The sequence below is a fragment of the Rhinatrema bivittatum genome, chromosome 13 (genome assembly GCF_901001135.1).
Source record: "Rhinatrema bivittatum chromosome 13, aRhiBiv1.1, whole genome shotgun sequence".
Lineage (NCBI taxonomy): Eukaryota > Metazoa > Chordata > Amphibia > Gymnophiona > Rhinatrematidae > Rhinatrema > Rhinatrema bivittatum.
The window spans coordinates 60,587,890-60,606,169 of NC_042627.1; the positions used below are offsets into that span (position 1 = coordinate 60,587,890).

At 48.4% G+C, this 18,280-nt stretch overlaps 2 protein-coding genes across 5 annotated transcripts in view; one reads left to right on the top strand and one right to left on the bottom strand.

The window, feature by feature from the left end:
* The window catches only part of PDE8A (phosphodiesterase 8A), a 399,353-nt gene that overhangs the window by 56,626 nt on the left and 324,447 nt on the right, over positions 1-18,280 (top strand). Inside the window, exon 1 of one of the 4 annotated variants that reach the window (XM_029575869.1) lies at positions 16,697-16,748. The exons of 2 other annotated variants lie outside the window; for them this stretch is intronic. Coding sequence is in view for 1 of the 2 variants with exons in the window: in XM_029575866.1 (XP_029431726.1) it covers positions 17,873-18,139 (267 nt within the window). In the remaining variant the exon portion in view is untranslated. Of the gene's footprint in view, positions 1-16,696; positions 16,749-17,058; positions 18,140-18,280 lie in introns of those variants that run through there. One more of the 4 variants, XM_029575866.1, reaches the window with a different exon arrangement.
* On the bottom strand, positions 11,330-16,090 carry LOC115075482. The gene is made up of 2 exons (XM_029575871.1): positions 15,461-16,090; positions 11,330-12,052 (listed from the first exon to the last, which is right to left on the bottom strand). The coding sequence occupies exons 1-2, from the start codon at positions 15,879-15,881 to the stop codon at positions 11,355-11,357; spliced, it is 1,119 nt and encodes a 372-aa protein (XP_029431731.1). The 5' UTR covers positions 15,882-16,090; the 3' UTR covers positions 11,330-11,354.

Here is an 18,280-nt window from a genome sequence, read left to right on the forward strand (position 1 = left end):
ATTAAGTTGATTTAGAAAATAGCCACTGCTATTACTAGTAACAGTAGCATGGAATAGACTTAGTTTTTGGGTAATTGCCAGATACTTGTAGCCTGGCTTGGCCACTGTTGGAAACAGGATGCTGGGCTTGATGGACCGTTGGTCTGACCCAGTATGCCAATTTCTTATGTTCTTACGTTCTTATGTTCTTTAAAGAACTTTAAAAACCAGTATCCATCACTTAAAACGAGCCCTGAATAAAATGGGTCTCAATATTGAAGTGAAATTCTCTCTTCTAGCCAGAAAGTAATCTAGCTGCCGCATTCTGAAGAAGTTGTAAATATCTCTTTTTGGTAGGCCAACTTATAAGACACTGCAGGAATCTATATATGACGTAACTGAAGCATGCATTATCGAGGAGAAAAAATCCTGATCAAAAAAAGGTTGAATTTGCAATAATCCCTGGAGTTGTTGTCAAAGCTTTAATGTAGGGATGCATGGAAAGTCCTAAATCTAATATGATCCCCAGACATTGAACATACTCCTTAAAGAGGAGGCACAGCAATATTGCCATTTTTCGTAGATGATACCAAATTCTGTCATTTGTAATCATACTCCCTTTACAGGAAGAGTACAATTCCAGAACACAGGCAGACAATGGATGTTAAAAGTTTTAGAAAAATGTTAAAGACAAAGCTGTTTGAACAAGTTTTTACCAACTTATAGGGTCATTCACTAAAGCTTTATCCGTGCGTTAGGGCCCTAACGCACGCGATAAGGCCATTTTGCATGCTAACAGGGACTGTTCGCATGTAATATAATGCTAATTAGGGGAAGGGGAGGAGTCGGGGCAGGGGGAGGGAGGAGTCGGTGGTGTCTTCGCTGCCAGGGAAAATGTTACCAACGTTATCGTCAGCAGTGGCGCTATTCAGTGCGAAAGCCGGCAGCGAAGACACCGTGGTGGTGCGAAGGCTGCGGGCTTTCGCAGGCCTGCCCCCCCTTCGCTCCCCCCCCTCATTTTCGCTGGATTCATCATTCAGTGATGAATGATGAATCTAGGTCTAAGCTTTTTGTCATAATGTGCAGACTGACAGCATGTATTAATATCAGGACTTTTATTTTGTTATTTTATTTTTTTCTTGTTTTATGATCAATTTAATTTATGTATTGTGCACTTCATTATGTGTTTTCTATGATTTCTGTGTATGTTGTTTTGTAACTCGCCATGATCGCTGGAGTGGTGGGCAAGAAATAATTGCTAACTAAAATAAATAAATAAATATTCAGTGTGATTGCTTTATATAATCCACCTTGGGCCTACCTTAGGAAAAGGTGGCATATCAAATGCTTATAAATAAATACATTTGTTAGTTAAATACTTTAGGAAAATGGTCAATGCAGAATAATGCAATTGTGACATAAGACTAGGCAGTGGCTATATATTTTGAATGGGGCAAATCTTGTTAATCCTACCCAGCAGAAAAACCTGAGTATGTTGAAAACAAACTGAGAATGAGTTTGCAAAGCCAATCAGCAGCAACCAAAGCTTGGCGCATTAAGGTATCCACTGAATAGCAGGGGGAGGGAGGGAGGATGGAAGCAAAGAATGAGATCATCCTAACACTGTATAATGTGTTTGTCAGACAACCTTTGAAGTACAGAGTTCAGTTCTGAGCACTAATGCTCAAAAAAGATATCCAAATGTTGGAAAAGATATAAAAGAGGACAGATAATAAAAGACACAGAAGCTTATATATGATTAAAGATTTCCAAACTGGAATTATCTATATTAGGAAAAATAAAGACACTGAAGAGATCTGATTGCACAATACAGATATATGAAAGAATTTTATAGGGATCTTGTAAATGATCTTTTCATTGAAGCAGCATCAAACAAAAGAAGGGAGGAATCCTCTAAGATTAAGGGGTAATAGATTTCACCACTTTGAAAGGAAGGAATTTTATAAACCAGAATGGTCAGAAATTATGTAACAGAAGCAGTTATAGCTACAACACTAAATCAATTCACAATTAAAATGGAGATTTCTTTTTTAGAGGAAAAAAGATATTGGTGGGCCTGATAATATAGCTACCCATTGGGAAGAAGTGCTAATCTGGCAATTCTGAAGTAATCACTATGACAGTAATTTTCAAACCGGCGTGTGGGCGTGCGTGTGTGCATGTTTGTCGGTCCATGCCCAGGGACGCGGCTACTTTATAACTTGTGCGCAAGTTATAAAATAACCGGCCACGCACACACGGGCCCCGAATTTTAAGTGCGTACGCACAAGTGTGCGGAAATGTCGCTTCTACCAAGTAAATTGGAGGATTTTGAAAGGGGCGCACATCAGCGCCATTCCCAGTTTTACCAGTTTGTTCCAAGTTCACCCCCCCCCCCCCCCCAGTTATCCCCAACCTTTAAAACTATCTGCCTATTTATCTTAATTTTATAACTCACACGGCACCTGTAGTAGAAGTAAAGTTACACAGCAGGGGGCCTTGGCATGCCAGATCGCATAAATATTTATGCACACATTTCAGCTTCACGCCCCGAAATGCCCATGCCACACCCCTGTTTTGAAAACTTCCGAGATGTACACACTGTGGCATTTACGTGCACATCTGGACAGCCCGACATATTCACCCTTTCCCTAATTAATGTGCGCATCTGGCTTTTAAAATTCACCTTAAAATTTGAGGGTTGGAAAAGAATAATTTTCCACTCTTGCAGAATTGGCTATGGATGCAGAGTGTTTTTCCACTTTTCCCTGGATTATTATGTAGAGAGCTGTTAGGCAAGCAGAAGCAGGTCAGACTGAATGGACCTCTGGCTGTTCATCTATTCTTTGATATGGGAATAAAAAGTTTAGGGGCAGATTTTCAAAGGGTTACGCTGCCCCAACCTGCCCCTGTGCGCGCCGAGCCTATCTTGCATAGCCTCGGCGGTGTGCGCAAGCCCCGGGACGCGCGTATGTCCCGGAGCTTTGAAAAAGGGGCGTTCCAGGGGCGGGGCCAGGGTGCTGGCCTGGGGGCATTCCGGGGGCGGGGCTGAGGCCTCTGAACAACTGCTGTGCCGAGGGACTGCGTGCCGGCAGCTGGCCGGCGCATGCAAGTTACGCCTGCCCAGAGGCAGGCGTAAATTCTCAAATAAAGGTAGGGGGGATTTAGATAGGGCTGGGGGTGGGTTAGATAGGGGAAGGGAGGGGAAGCTGGGGGGAGGCGGTAGGAAAGTTCCCTCCGAGGCCGCTCTGATTTCGGAGTGGCCTCGGAGGGAACGGAGGCAGGCTGCGTGGCTTGGCGCATGCAAGTTGCACAATTGTACACACCCTTGCGCGCGCCAACCCTGGATTTTATAACATGGCCGCCGCAGCGCATGCATGTTATAAAATCAGGCGAAGATTTGTTCGCTCCGGGTTGTGCGAACAAATCTACGCCTGTGCATAGATTGTAAAATCTGCCCATAATGAATCAGACCCATGCAACCAAGATTTAAAAAAGCTGATGAGATTGTAATAATTAAACTGCTAGTAGTATAGTAAGAGTTAGCTTAAAGTTTGTGCCAGAAATATGTGATCCTGAATCCAAAGTACATGGAACAAGGAGATGATCTTAGTAGTTGGATGTGAACAGAGGCAGTAAGAAGAGGGCCTGAAGATCCTATTCCGCACATATATGATGCTGTAAACAGCATTTAAAACTGCATGTGCTGGGGAGTAAATGCAGTCATTGTATAGAACACTCTGTGCTATGGGGATAACATCCCAGATCTTGTTAGCTGCAAATGCATGCAGAAGTTACAACCAAAACTACCAGTACCCTATTACACCTGCAAAAATGCCCACATTAATTTACTGAGAAAATTTCTGTGCAAACTTTAGAAAATCCAAATGTATGCAAGTGAGTGCAAACCCCATCCTGGCTCCACACTCAGGTAGTGTTTGCATAGTCTGGTTAAATTTATTTAGGGCAGTGCATAAGTTTAGCTGCAAAGCTGTTTTGTAAAAGACCATTAATGTGGGTAAAAATGCCATTTTACTTGCAGAAATGTCTGAGGGAAGTCTAGCAAACATTGGGCCTTATTTTCCAATAACGCATTAGGGGGCGTTACCAATGCAAATGAGGCTTCTTTCGTGCAGTGGGGAAACATCGTGTGCGAGTGCGAGTGTGAGAGAGAGAGAGAGAGAGAGAGAGAGAGAGAGAGAGAGAGAGAGAGAGAGAGAGAGAGAGAGAGAGAGAGAGAGAGAGAGAGAGAGAGACTTACTATAGTGCCTATGCCCTACATAGGTATTTTAACCCCTATAGGAGGGCCACCTACTAACTCGGGGTGGGGATTAGGTATGAGCGTCGGGGGTTGGGGGCCACTTTCGCATTCCACATGAGACCTACGGACAGAACAGTGGTCTCTAGTGCAGATTTGCTGGCTGTCGGAGTGAGGACGCTCACTCCAAGAAGTGGTTTGGGCAACGTTCTCTCTACCTAGCTTGATGGACACTCTACCTGGGCAACAACATGCTAGGTGGAGAGAATGTTGGCCAAATCTCCGCTTGGAGTGAGCGTCCTCACTCCGACGGCCAGCAAATCTGCACTAGAGACCACTGTTCAGTCCGTAGGTCTCATGTGGAATGCGAAAGTGGCCCCCAACCCCCGACGCTCATACCTAATCCCCACCCCGAGTTAGTAGGTGGCCCTCCTATAGGGGTTAAAATACCTATGTAGGGCATAGGTGGGACTATCGTGGATGGCGGTAATCCTTTTCAGGTCCATAACGCGAGGTTGGCGTTGTAGTTATTAGCCACGATAGCAGCCGCGCTAACACTGCGGCCGTTTCGCCGCACACGATACACAGGTTCCCGCTTTACATATGCTCCGCCCCAACTCCGCCCCCTGAATACCAAATGACTAATTTGCATTCGCAAATCGCGTTAACAGCTGTTAACGCGATTTGCGAATTTATCGCACGCGGTAAAGTGCTTGGAAAATGAGGCCCATTGTGGCCTGTCTGTTTCCTTAAATTGGGCTTGGAAAGTTATAAAAATGTACAGTTCTTATAATTTTCTAGGACTGAAGAAAAAGGCTGCTAATGTGCCATGGAATTTCTTGCCGCCTCTGGATTTTCTAGGCTCCTAGCCACCAGAGTGCTACTTATTTATTTATTTTAAGGTATTTTTGTGCCACCATATAACTTATAGCTCTAAGTAGCTTATAAAAGATAAAATACTTGTAATCAAACCACTAAAAAGTAAAAAAAAAAAAAAAAAATCCACAAGAAAGAAAACAGCAGAATTAGTCAATATCTAAACAAAGAAATAGACTTTCATTACACCTCGCTATTGCTCAACCACAGACAGCAAATACAAGCTGAAAACAGCATTTTCTTAAATGATTTTGGGCAAAATGCCAATCGTAAAGCCTCTGATAAAAAGTTCCAAAATTCAGGAGCAGCAACTGAACATGGCGCACTGATGGGACATCAAGCAGGGCCCTGCTGAGAAGATCTCAGGGTCCTTGATGGATTATAAATCCTCACCATTGAGTTCATCCATGGTAGGGCCTCAGAGTTAGTCATTTTGTGGACAAGATGGGCTGCTTTATATTGTACTCTCTCCTTAACCTGAAGCCAGTGCAGCTCCTTTAAGGTAGATGGAATATGAGACCGGGCTGAGGAGTTCTGGAGCAGATGTAGGGCACACAGGCAGGCAAGCCAACATATAATTGTTGGCTTGCCTGCCTGTGTGAGATCATCAGTCAGACTGATGATCTCACCAAATACAGAAAGACGGTCTATCTCCCACTAAACTGATACGGACATACCAAACACTACACGTTCTTATTCTTGTTAAATTTCTATCGTCTTATTCTTCTTCTTTTCCCAGTTAGAACCATCCTTGTTTTATTGTAACTGATTTTTTCTGCGCACTGTTATAACTTGTTATAATTTGTAAATATATAAAATGTATACTCATGTTATATTTATACACGTTTATAATGTATTGATCACCCCTGTTTTATGTAAACCGACATGATACGAATCTCCGTGAATGCCGGTATAGAAAAACTCAAATAAATAAAAAAAAAATAAATAAAATAATGGGTTACAGTAGTACAGTAGTGGTATTTAATTGGAAGATTTTGGAGTTATTTAAATCCTAATTCTAGATTATAGAATGCTGATAAAAGTATTGTAGCCTGCCTGCTGGGGGCGCTGCTGAGAGCTGACACATTCACTGCAGTCCTGAGTTTGATCTGAGTGGGGGGACTGGGGTGGAGAGAAAAGCATCAGGGTCTATAAAGATATTTCTTCTTGGAATACCACAGTCCCTTCACTCTTCAGACAGCAGGTGATGTTCCAACCAGAAAAAAAGAAAAATTATACTTAAGAGTTCAATTTTTCCAGTGGTAATTATTTGACACAAGACACACTCCATAGGTGATGACTGGAAATTCACAAGCCTACACTTTCAGAGCTCCCGGGGTTTATTCTCTGAATCCTGGTTCTCCTTATGGAGTGGCACCCAAGGGCTCATTTATTCTCTGGGACACTCCTTGAACTTGATCTTCAACCTCCTTACTCCTCTGTGCTGTTCTTGCCTCTCACCTCCTTCAAGTCTGCACTGGATGGGCCCACGCTCCTTTTGAAGGACACCTGGGAGGCACTGGGTCACACTGGCTGGGCAATTCAAGGGACTATTCAGAGTTTTCAATCCCCTCCCTCACCGGCAAACCTCCAGTAAACACAAAAGCAGCCTTCTGACCGGCAAACACAAGCGATAAAAGCTGTTATTCAGAGAAGGGGAACCTTTACTCCTTAACCAGCCTTAAATCTTGGGACAGTGGCTCCAAAACAGGGAATGGAAGGTTGCAGTGTCTTCCTCCGTAAGGTGGCAGTCAGAAACAAAGACAAAAGCTCATTTGCCTCTTGCTTTGTGCCAGTACTTTTTCTCAAAATTACATCACAGATCATCATACACTGTTGGTGTTCCTCCTGCAAGCTTATGCAGATAAGAGAGAGAGAGATTTCTGCTTTTACTGTTTCCTCACTTCTTTTGCTTCTAGAACATTCTAGGGGTCACTATATTATTTAATCAAATGATCCATTGTGGTACCTCCCGGGGGGGGGGGGGGGTTTTTGCAAATGAGTCCTATCACTCCCCCTACCCTCACTGCTACCAGAAGCACATTGCCTGATAAAGAATCCAATGTGTCCTTACATCTCTCACACAGCATAGGTTCAAATAGTTATTGTGCAGCATTTCTATTATTATCATCTTATTTATTTATTTAATATCTTTTATATACCGACGAACGTTGGGAACATCTCATCGGTTTACAGAGAACAGATCATCGGTTTACAGAGAACAGATTTATTTTATCCGTTAGGTGGAGATATCTCTAGGGTGTAACTAGGGTGGGCTGACAAGGGCATAAAACATCACAGACCTCTTCTAAAAGTCATTGACCCCCCCCCCCCCCCCGCCCACGGTCCAGAAAGCAGACAATAGAATAGCACAGAGAGTAAAAGGTCCATCTCAATCTATCAACAGCAGCAGCTCTCTGGCAGCTTGTTGAGGCAGGAAAAGTGCTGTGCTGACTGTCTCCATGGTAGCCCCACCTCCTACCCAGTGGCGTAGCGAGGGGTGGGCGGGATCCCATCCCCGCGACAGCGAACAAGAGAACCCACGCCTCGCGCGCCATCACTGCACACATGGGGAAGCGCTGCTGCGGCCGTATGGCCAACCGGTCTTCCTGTTGCGGGGTGGGGGTGGGGGGAGCGGAAGCGCCGCACACAGCTTCCGCTTCCTCCCCCCCGAAGCAGGAAGATCGGCTGCCTCTCCTGCTGCCACCGGCCTCCTGCTATCTCGGGTGTCGGGCCGTACAGTCCGCCGATCTTCCTGCTTGGGGGGGGGGGGGAGGAAGCGGACATTGTGCCCTGCGCTTCCGCTCCCCCCACCCCCAACAGGAAGTTCGGCGGGATGGAGGGAGGGGGCGCCGAAGAAGTCTCTTGCCCCGGGCGCCAAATTGTCTAGCTACGCCACTGCTCCTACTTTCTCTGTGGCATGTGCTTCCTGTTAAAGTTGAAGGGAAAGAGCAACCAAATATTGCCCAAGAAGCAGATTGTGATACTAAGAATCTGAGCTGTGGAAAAGTTACTCCAAGTGTTAAAAGGTTCCATCTAACATAATTAACATTGTAAACAGGGTCAGTGCTAACTGTTTTCCTTCCTTCTGCAATCATTTTCTGTGCTGCCCCCTTCAGTGGCAGTCACAGAACAGGGACCTGTGAGCCAGCATATGGTACAAGCGCTGCCAGTGCCTCCTGCTTGGGTTTCCTCATTAATCAGAATTTAAATGGAGGAGTGGAGCAGCACCACTGAAGAATCAGTAAGCATGCTGCTCCACAGGCCCCCATACGTCCTCACTTCCGCTTTCACTGGAGGAGCTGCTGGGTGGAACTGGTCCTTCTCCTCCCCCCCACCCTCTTCTTCATTCCTCTTCCTCCACTTTTGCTTCTGTCTACTGTGCTCCTTCCCCTTTCTCATGTCTGCTGAGCTCATTTCTCACTGTTCTGCTGCTTTCTTTCCTCCTGTCCTTAATCACAGTGCTCATTCCCATTTTTCCCCATCCCTTTCTACTTTCTCTCTACCAACTCTCCTTTCCATGTCTCTCATGCTCTTCTCTGCAATTCTCTTCCTGTCTCCTTTTCTTCTTTCCTTGATTGCTCACTTTTTCTGATCACTGCACATCTCCTTACTGCTCTCCAGGTCCTCTTCTTCTTCTCTGCACTCTCTGCACTCTCGCCTTCTCCCCATTTCCTCCGCTTTGCTCTCTCATTTCTCTTTGCTACTCTTCCTGCTCTCTTCTCTTCTTTACGCCTCTCCCTGCCCTTCCTCGACCCTTCTCTTTGCTGCTCTTCCTGCCCTTCTTTCTCTGCTGCTCTGCCTCTCCTCTTCTTTTTTGATCTCTCAACCAGCCCCTGCCAATCACCTTCAAGAGGCAGAGGATACGCAGCAGCCCGTTTTGCCTGCTGTTCCGAATCAGGATGACCGTGAGAGAAAAAAAATTGATTCTTTCTGTCCTGTGCAAATACACGGTTGCATCTCCTTCTCTGAATACAAAACACACACCAAGCAGGAAAACAAAAATGTAAAGCTGAAAACCTGCTCTGAGCTAATCTATAAACCTGAAGCAAATCTTTGTGGCGAAAACGGGACACGGAAAGATTTAAAGTTCGCTCCGGTGAGTGGATCTGCCCGGTACAGCCTGCTCAGCCTGTCATTGGGCATTCGGAGCTCATTTGCATTTACGTCAGTAAAGGCTGGAGGTCAAGCCTTGCGGGTGCTTTTATTGGATCTGCTGCTGTCAAGCAGTGGTGAAGAATTGGAAGGGTAAACGTTGGAGAAGCTCGAGGGAAAAAAAAAAAAAACCTAAGCTTTTTTTTTGTTGTTTTTTTTTTTTCCTTAGTGGATGTCGTTTTTTCTGAGACGCATACAATCACAAAAGGGAAGGAAAAAAAAAAGAGCAACCCGAAATAAAACAGCCACCCTCCCCCAACGACACTTTTTTTTTTTTAACCTCGCTTGGCAACGTTAGCATCAGCTGAAATGCTTTGGAATTAAACCTCGCCATTTTAATTCATTCCGCGAAGATGGAACTCTAGCATAATTTTTCAACTTTTATGGCATCTTTCTCATGACAGAAAAAGGGGGGGGGGGGGGGGGGAAACAAGGAGGAAGGCTTTTTGATTGACCTCCCAACGCAAGCTTTTTGGTGTCCTTTGCGAGCCGAGAGGTGATCGTTTTGACTTGAGATTCGAATGGCGAGGCGCAATCGGACCCGGTATCGGGGTGGGGGAGGCCTGCGGGTGGTGTGGAAATCCTGAGAGGGTTTGACGGGTGGAGTGGGAATTTTTTATTTTATTTTTTGTACATGCTTTAAAAGAAGACAATTTTCCTTTTCTTTAAAATATATTAACACAAGCTGTTAAGCCCGTTTAACGGGCTACATTAAATTTTTTTTTCAGTCCATTTTCGAACACAGCACTCTTCTACACTTTTTCTCCCTCTCTCCCCCTTCCCCTCGTTCACTCCTCCCCTTTCCTCCACTCAGTCTTACTCACCCTCTGTCTCCCACTGCCTCCTTCCCCTCACTCTCACCTCCCTCCCCTTCCCTCAGTCACTCCCTCCTCTCTTCCCTTCCCTCAGTCACTCCCCACCCTCTCTCAATCCCATCCCCTCTCCCTCAGCCCTCCTCCACTCCCTTTTTCTCTGCTCCACAACTTCTTACCCTTCCACTTACATCCCTCTGTCTCTCACCTCCCCCTCATTCTCTCTCTCCCCTCACTCTTCACCACCCCCTACCTCCCCACCCTCCCACACACTCACCCACTCCTCCCCACCCTCTCACTCAGTCCCTCCCTCCCACTCAGTCCCACTCACTCCCTCCCCCCTCCCACTCACTCTCCCTCCCTCTCAATCCCACTCCCTCCCTCCCTCTCACTCAGTCCCACTCCCTCCCTCCCTCTCACTCAGACCCACTCCCTCTCTCCCCCCTCTCCCACTCAGTCCCACTCACTCCCTCCCTCTCACTCAGTCCCACTCACTCCCTCCCCCCTCTCCCTCCCTCTCACTCAGTCCCACTCCCTCTCTCTCACTCAGTCCCCCTCCCTCTCTCTCTCTCCTCCCCTCTCACTCAGTCCCTCCCTCTCAGTCAGTCCCTCCCTCCCTCTCACTCGCTCCTCCCTCGCTGCGGCCGCTCCTCATCTTCGCCGCTGCGGCCGCTCAACGCCGCCGCTGCCACTCCTCATCTTTGCCGCTGCCGCCGCTCATCTTCGCTACTGCCGCTCGACGCCGCCGTTCTTCATCGCTGCCGCCGCCATGTTAATAAACTCAGCTGACGCTCGCTGAGACCGATGTGCTTGCCCGCACATGCGCAGTAGAGCTGCTCTCTACTGCGCATTTGCGGCACGTCGGTCAAGCTTCGTTTATCTAGTTAGATAGGTATGCAAGACTTAGGCTCGCTAGTCAATCCCCCACCCCCTGTACATGAAATACACAACGCAGGTAATGGCTTAAACAATAGGCCGCAGTTTATTCAAAATACTTGCCCTGAGCCCTTAATTAACAATAGTCCAAAAACCAACACCCCCATATCCCCATTCCCCTACCCCTTCTTCTGCTTCTTCCGCTTACCACTTCGTCCGAAAGGTAAGCCGTAATGCCGCACCCCGCCTCGGATCCAGCGAGGGTAAGCATGCGGCCAGAGCATCGGCCCCCCCCCTTGCTCATTGGCCATCCCGTGTAGCAGCCCCAAACTACACGGGATTCTCACTCCCCCCCCCCCCCCCACCCCCACCAATTGCTTTGATCCTCCAATACAACATTATAACTTAGGGCTCAGGCATCTGCCACAACAAAGACAACTAGTTGTCTTTGTTGTGGCAGGGGGGGGACAAAGACAACTAGTTGTCTTTGTCCCCCCCCCTGCGGCCTTGCCCCTGCGTAACAGGTGCCTCTCCAAACTTTCTTGCAGGGTATTGTTAAACAAATCCACCCCTATGTCGGACAAATGTACTCCATCCTCCCTAAATAAACCCGCTAATTGTTCCCAAGACCAATCGTGCCCAATCCAAAAGCCCCCTTGATCCTGTACCCATTTCCCAATTTGTCTGTTTAATTTCTTGACCCCTTTTTTCCACAAATTCAGTTTCTGATGTTTAATGCGTATTATTATATCAGACCAACCGACTCTGGTCCCTGGCATCGCGTTCATGATGCTCGACAGATCCTTTCTCATGTGTGACAGCAACTGTCGACATGAGAAAACCCCAATATCGTTACCCCCCAAATGAATTATTAATACTGCAGGAGAACCCTGCACTTTTACCAAACTCTGCAAAAAGTTTGTCAGCTGCCCCCATTTCATTCCCCCTTTAAAAAAACATTTGACTTTAAATTTCTTCTCATCCAGGGCCAAATTTGCTCCATATGGACGCCTCTTGGCTCTATGAAAAGCCCATCGCACGAAAGAATGGCCCACGACCCAGGCACACTCCACTCCTCCTCGCACCCCTTCGTGTTCTGAAAAACAAAAGCTTACTTTAGCGGTGAAGTAACTCTGTCACCTTGCCCCTTTTACCGCCTCACATAATAACGGAAAGCCTTAGACCTCCACCATCTTATGGACTGAATCTACACACTGGACAGACCCAACTCCGCCGCTGAGGTCGCCGCTCCGATTCGAAAAGAATGCGGAGTAAAGTATTCACTCTGCCACCCCAACGCTCAACCCGTCGCTTTCAACACTGCAGCAAATTGAAATATGGTCAAGGGCGTGCCATTGCAATGCCTCAATAACAAACCCTTCACTTGCGGCCTTGCTCTCAAGTACCTGTGTAAAGCCCTAACGGGGCAAACCGCCTCATCCGCAGCTGGGATTAATGTTATCCCCTGCCCCCGACCCCTTTGAACAGTTTTCGATTGGTGCAACCACAAGGCGACCTTATTGCCGAACAACGCACTCCTTCAACTTGCAAACCCTGCTCTGAGCACATCAGTGAACGCGCAGCCAACTCGTTAAGCCCCAAAAAAGGCTAATATGAACGCCGTACAAAACAACAGCGCCTCATATCGTGACCAACATACCTCCCCCACCTTATCAACGATCTCCAACAATTGCGCGTATCTAATAGGTTGTCTCTTATCCCCTACCCTTCCCCGCTTCCGCCCCCATCCCCCCAGGACCCTCCGGACCAAAAAACTATCGAGCACATTAGTCCCTCCCATCAACTTTTGAAAAAATGCAAACCCGGCTAACTGAGCTCTAACCGAGGCTAAGGAATACCCCTGCCCTTTGGCCCACAATATAAAATGCACTACATTAGTTTCACGCGCTGGTCCCTCCTCCCACCCCACCGTCCGCAAAAAACGCGACACTACTCCCCTGCCCGCTGTATAAGCCTTCCAGGTGGCCGGCGCCACCGATTGCTGAATTAAGTGCCACGCTTCAGCGTTCCAAGCTGCCACAGATGCTCCGGGAAAACCTCTCCCATCGATCTCGCTCCCGGAGCCGGCTCCGGGAGCGAGCTCCGGGATCCCACTTGAAATGAGAAAGAGCATCTGCAATCAAATTCTGTGCACCCGGCACATGCTTGGCCGTGATGGTCTTATTCATCGTTAAGCATAACAGTATCAATTCCCTCATAAGTCTGGAAACTTTCAGACACTTTGCTGACTGCCTGTTGATAACTTGCACCACCCCTAAGTTATCACACCAGAAAACTACCTTCCTATTCTGTAACCATGAGCCCCAAATTGTTACGGCTACCACTATGGGGAACAACTCAAGGAATGTTATGTTCTTTGTGATACCGCTGAGAACCCATTCCTCCGGCCACCTTTGAGCACACCAACGACCGTGAAAATAAATTCTAAAGCCTACTCCCCCCGCTGTGTCAGAGTACAACTCCAAGTCGCTGTTGGTCACTTCTTCTGCCGGTAGCATGAGCACTCCCTTAAAGGAAGACAGAAATGTTTCCCAGACGGCTAACTCTTCCTTCACGCTCTTTGTTACTCGAATGAAATGATGTGCGGACCTTACTCCCCTCGTTGTGTACGATAATCTACGAATGAAAGCCCTCCCCATGGGTATCACCCTACAAGCAAAATTTAATGAACCTATAAGAGCCTGCATCTGACGTAACGTAACCTTTTTTGATTCACGCACTGAACTCACTAACTCCCTTAACTTACATACTTTGTCATCTGGCAAACGCGACACCATTGCCTCGGAATCCAACTCGATCCCTAAAAAAGAAATCCTACATAGAGGCCCTTCTTTTTGTCTGTTGCTATTGGGACTCCTAGCTGTCTACAAACCGCCAAGAAACCTGTCAACTGCCCCATGCACACCGAACTACCCCCCGGCCCCACAAACAAAAAATCGTCTAAATAATGCAACATCTCATTGTGTCCTGTAACCTCCATTGTCACCCAATGTAAAAAAGTGCTAAACTTCTCAAAATATGCACAAGAAATTGAGCAGCCCATGGGCAAACAACGATCCACATAGTAAGCCCCTTCGAACGAGAAACCTAACAGCAGAAAACTATCCGGATGGATCGGCAACAAACGAAAGGCTGCTTCAGTATCGGCCTTTGCCATCAGCGCTCCTATCCCAGCTTCCCTTACTAACACCAAGGCCTCATCAAAAGAAGCATACCGTACCGACCTAAACTCCGACGGGATGAAATCATTCACCGCCTCGCCCGGAGGAAAGGACAAATTTAAAATTAAACGAAACTTCCCCGGCGTCTTCTTAGGAATAACAGCTAAAGGAGACAAATGCATGAACTCAAAAGGCTGTGTATCAAAAGGCCCAGCTATCCTTCCCAACCTAATCTCCGACATCAACTTAACCCGTGCCACATCCTCTCTCTGCGCTACCGACCGAGCGTTGTGTACCCTCCCCCCTTTACCTGGCCCAACATAAGGGATTCGAAAGCCCACCCTAAAACCTTCCCTCAAAAATGATTTACTCTCTAAATCCGGGTAACCATTCAACCAGTGCGCTAAGACTGCCCAAATAATAGGCGAGTCCGCCTTACAATGTAACCACTCTTTATTTCCCTCCATTAGTTGTTCCCCAGCTCTGTCCTTGCGGACACTTAGTTGCTGGATGCGCTCCTGCGTGTCTAAATTTACAGTCTGAGAATAGGCAGGTAAGCTTGTTGAATCTCCAACACACATCATGACCTTTCGCTGCACCTGTGTTTCCCCCTTCAAGCATCCTAGTTCCCCCTTGCCCTCGAAAGGAACTACCCTTACTACCCCCTAAACCACCTGCCTGAGAAGCCCCCCACCCCGTGCTCCCCGCTCCGGCACCTCTACCCTGTGACGCCCCTTTTAGGGTCATTTGGGTCAGCCACAAGTGAATATCTTGTGACCCCCAAGTCATAAATTTATTCCCCGCCATCTTATCCCGAAACTTCTCATTGTAGTTGAGCCACGCCCAACCTTCGTAATCCCTGAATGCCTCCAATATACTATCTGCATTAGACAGAAATGACCCGTATTGTGAGGCATTAAAATGCCCCACCACGCTCGCCAAACGAAGAAACCCCCTTATCCAATTCACTATATTCCTAGAAATGTTTGGACTCTCACGCTTCTTTTTCCCCTTCTTCTTTGACTTTTTACTACCCCGTTTGCCTCCCCTCCTGCCCTCTAACAACTTGAAAATATCCACATATTTCAGTCTGCTAATTCGTTTTACCATTCTTTTAGGCAACTCCTCCCACAATTCAACCAATGACGCTAATGCAGGATGACCCATATCTTGAGAGGGCCCCTCCTGCAACACTACCCCTTGCCTGGGCCCCTGGTCGCTGATGCTGGACGAAGAAGACGAACTAGAAGAACTAGAACTGGAACTCCTATCCCTCCTTTTCTTGGCCACCAGCGTTGGTGACCTCCCCCCACCTTGCATACCTGTCTGTACTCCTTGTGCCATCCCTTCATTGGTCTCCACGATTTTCCTTCTCCGCTGCCTCCCTGTTCTACCCCGCTCAGGAACTCCCAGCAGGTCCGCGGTATCTCTCCAGGCTTCCTGTCTTGAGGTACCCAGGAACACTCCTTCCACATCCCCTGTGGAAGGAAAAACAGCCCTGCTTTCCCTGTCCCCAGCTCCGCCCAGACACGACCTCCCCACTGACTTACTACCAGTCAGAACTGTGCCTGGAAAAATCCCACCCCCGTCCGCTACCTTCACTTCAGCGGCGGCACACCTGTCCGTCCCTCTCTCCCCTTGCAGAAGTGGCTGCGAACAAGGCCACCCGCCAAATCCCGCCCCCTCCTGAACAGGGGGTTCAGGCCCCGATAGGCTCGAACTAAAACCATGCCCCCCCGCCATGAGGTGCCCTAGCACATCTGCCACGAAGGCAGCCTGGTACTGCCCTCCTGTTGTCCCTGGGAAGGGCAATCCTGCAACCACCTGCCCTGACCTTTCGCTAGTGTCCCGCCCATTAGTGCTGGCATGCCCTCTAGGCTGGAGCCCCGCAACAGACAGGCCTGTAGGGTACAGGTTGCCTTGCGTATCGTCAACTGCTAAACCCCCAGGAGCCCCCACCCCAAGGAACTGCAGGCGCTCCCTGGCCCTCCCCCTTCTGCCTCTCCCCCTGCAGAGGCCTCGCAGGCACCTCCTTCCGTTTGGCCGGTTTTTTCCCTTTCACTTTATTGAGGCGCTTCCTCTCAATGTCAGCACTCACCCCGGGAACAGAATGGGGGGCCTGGGCCCCCGAGAGGTTCCACAGGCATAGCACGGGATGGAACGGCGCAGGGGAGGGCCGGGGGAAAAGCGCTATGGTCCGCAGGGGGAGCCCCTCCCCCCGGGAACCAGCGGCTCCGCTGAGGGAAGGGAAACCCGCAGGAGACACACCCGGCAGGAAAGAAAAAGGAGCTGGCCTGGGGCAAAAGAGGTGAAGGGGGGGGGGCCAAGCGGGGGGGTGTCAAGGAAAACCTCTTCGGACTCGGGGCCGCTCTCCCCCGAGTCCGTATCTACTGCATGCACAGCCGGGGGAGGGGCGACCGCGGAAGGCAGGGAAGGCATAAAAATGGAACCGCTCTCAGACGTAAACCTATTAGGGGAGGGGAACTTACCGCTCCCTGCCTCCTCCCGTCTCGCCATCGACGGAGCGGTTGCCTCCACCTCTCCTCTCCCTGTCACGTCGCTCGTGCCTTTGCCTCCCTTCCCGTGGGCTCTCCTCATGTCGCCTGAAAGGTAAGAACTGCCACGAAACACTGTAAATATTGCCGGATAGCAAAGCAAAGGTGAAGAAAAAGGGAAGAGAGAGAGAAAAAGCAAAGCAAGCCCTGCTCTTGCCTCGCTGGCTGACTGATTGCCCTGAAACGGGCACTCAAATTCCTCCCGGCTTAGACCAATAGCAGGGCAGCATTTCAAAATGCTGCTGTTGCTATGGGCTACTCCCCCCTCCCCCTGCTCCAGCCTCCTCACTCGCTGCTTGCTCCCATGTTATCATCAGCAGAGCAGGACGAGCCTGCTCTGCTTCCCCATGTCGGTGTATCCTTCCGGAGTGTGGAGAATCCTCCTTTCGGCGGGGAGCCAGCGCGTGAAGTGAAATTGCTGCTGCCTGTGGTGTGTAAAAAAAAAAAAAAAAAAAAAAAAGGAAAGGGAGGAGGAGGATGAGATTATGAATCGGACACGGAGCGAGCGTAGCACTTTCTAGTTGTGGAGGGGCAGAAAAGCAGGAGGATTGCTGTCTTCCGCCGACACGGAGAGAATCCCACTCGCGCCCTTCCTGGTCTGGAACTTCTCGGACGGAAGACGAAATATTTTCTCCTGAGGGTGTGGAAGACGAGGAAGAAGAAAAAAAAAACCAAGACGACGAACCCCGACTGAGCAGCACGTTTAAGGTGAATGACAGACGCCGTCTGGGGGCTGCTGCTTTCGGTAGGATGTGGTTTGCCTCAGAAGACGTTTGATTTGGTGTGGAAGGAGAGAGACGGGGGATGGCAGAAAGGTCCCAGATGTTGGCAAAAACGTCTGAAAGCAAACTGAAGCGCCGGTAAATGCTTGCCTTCCCCATCTCCTCCTAATTTTCATGTGCAAGATAAAAAAACAACCCCCCCCCCCCACACACACACACACAACACCCCATTTCCTGACGCGAATTCCTTTTTCGGGGGAAGAGACAAACGATGAGATTCTCGGATTTGGCGGGCGCCCAAGTGAGAGGATATTCAGCCTATTCAAAATTTTAGAACTGAGATCAAATTCAGCAGGAACGAATCAAACAAAATAAAAAAAAGAAGAAGCCAAACTGACCAAAAAAAAAAGGTTTGAAATTTTTTTTGGGGGGGGTGGGGGTGAAGTGGCGTCAAAGCATGGGCTGCGCTCCAAGCATCCACATCTCTGACAGCAGAGTGGTTTATCACAGTGGCAAAGAGTCGGAGGACTCCAACTCCAACTCCCCTCACCAAACCAACACAGCCCTGGCTCAGCAGCAGCCGGGCAACCCGGTCTCGGGATTGTTTCTCAAGTCCGCCAGCACGACCACTTACAAGGTGAGGACTAATTCCTCCAAAAGAGACAGGAAGGAAAACAGCCAGAACATGGAGGCAGAGACTCAGACCAGCAGATCCAGTGTTAAGGTAAAAAAAACCCCAAAACCAAACAACTTAAACCCAGAGCACTCGGTACAAAAATAATGAAGCCCAGCAAGATAAAAAAAACAAAGCAGCATGTGTAACTTGCCAGGGTTTGTGGGTTTGTGCTTCCCTCTGCAGGGATTG

Coding starts and splice junctions, on each gene's coding strand:
- LOC115075482 (XM_029575871.1), bottom strand. CDS start 15,881: ATGGCGGGGGGGCATGGTTTTAGTTCGAGCCTATCGGGGCCTGAACCC. Junction 12,053..15,460: donor GGCACAAGGAGTACAGACAG/GTATGCAAGGTG, acceptor TTTGTTTTTCAG/AACACGAAGGGGTGCGAGGA.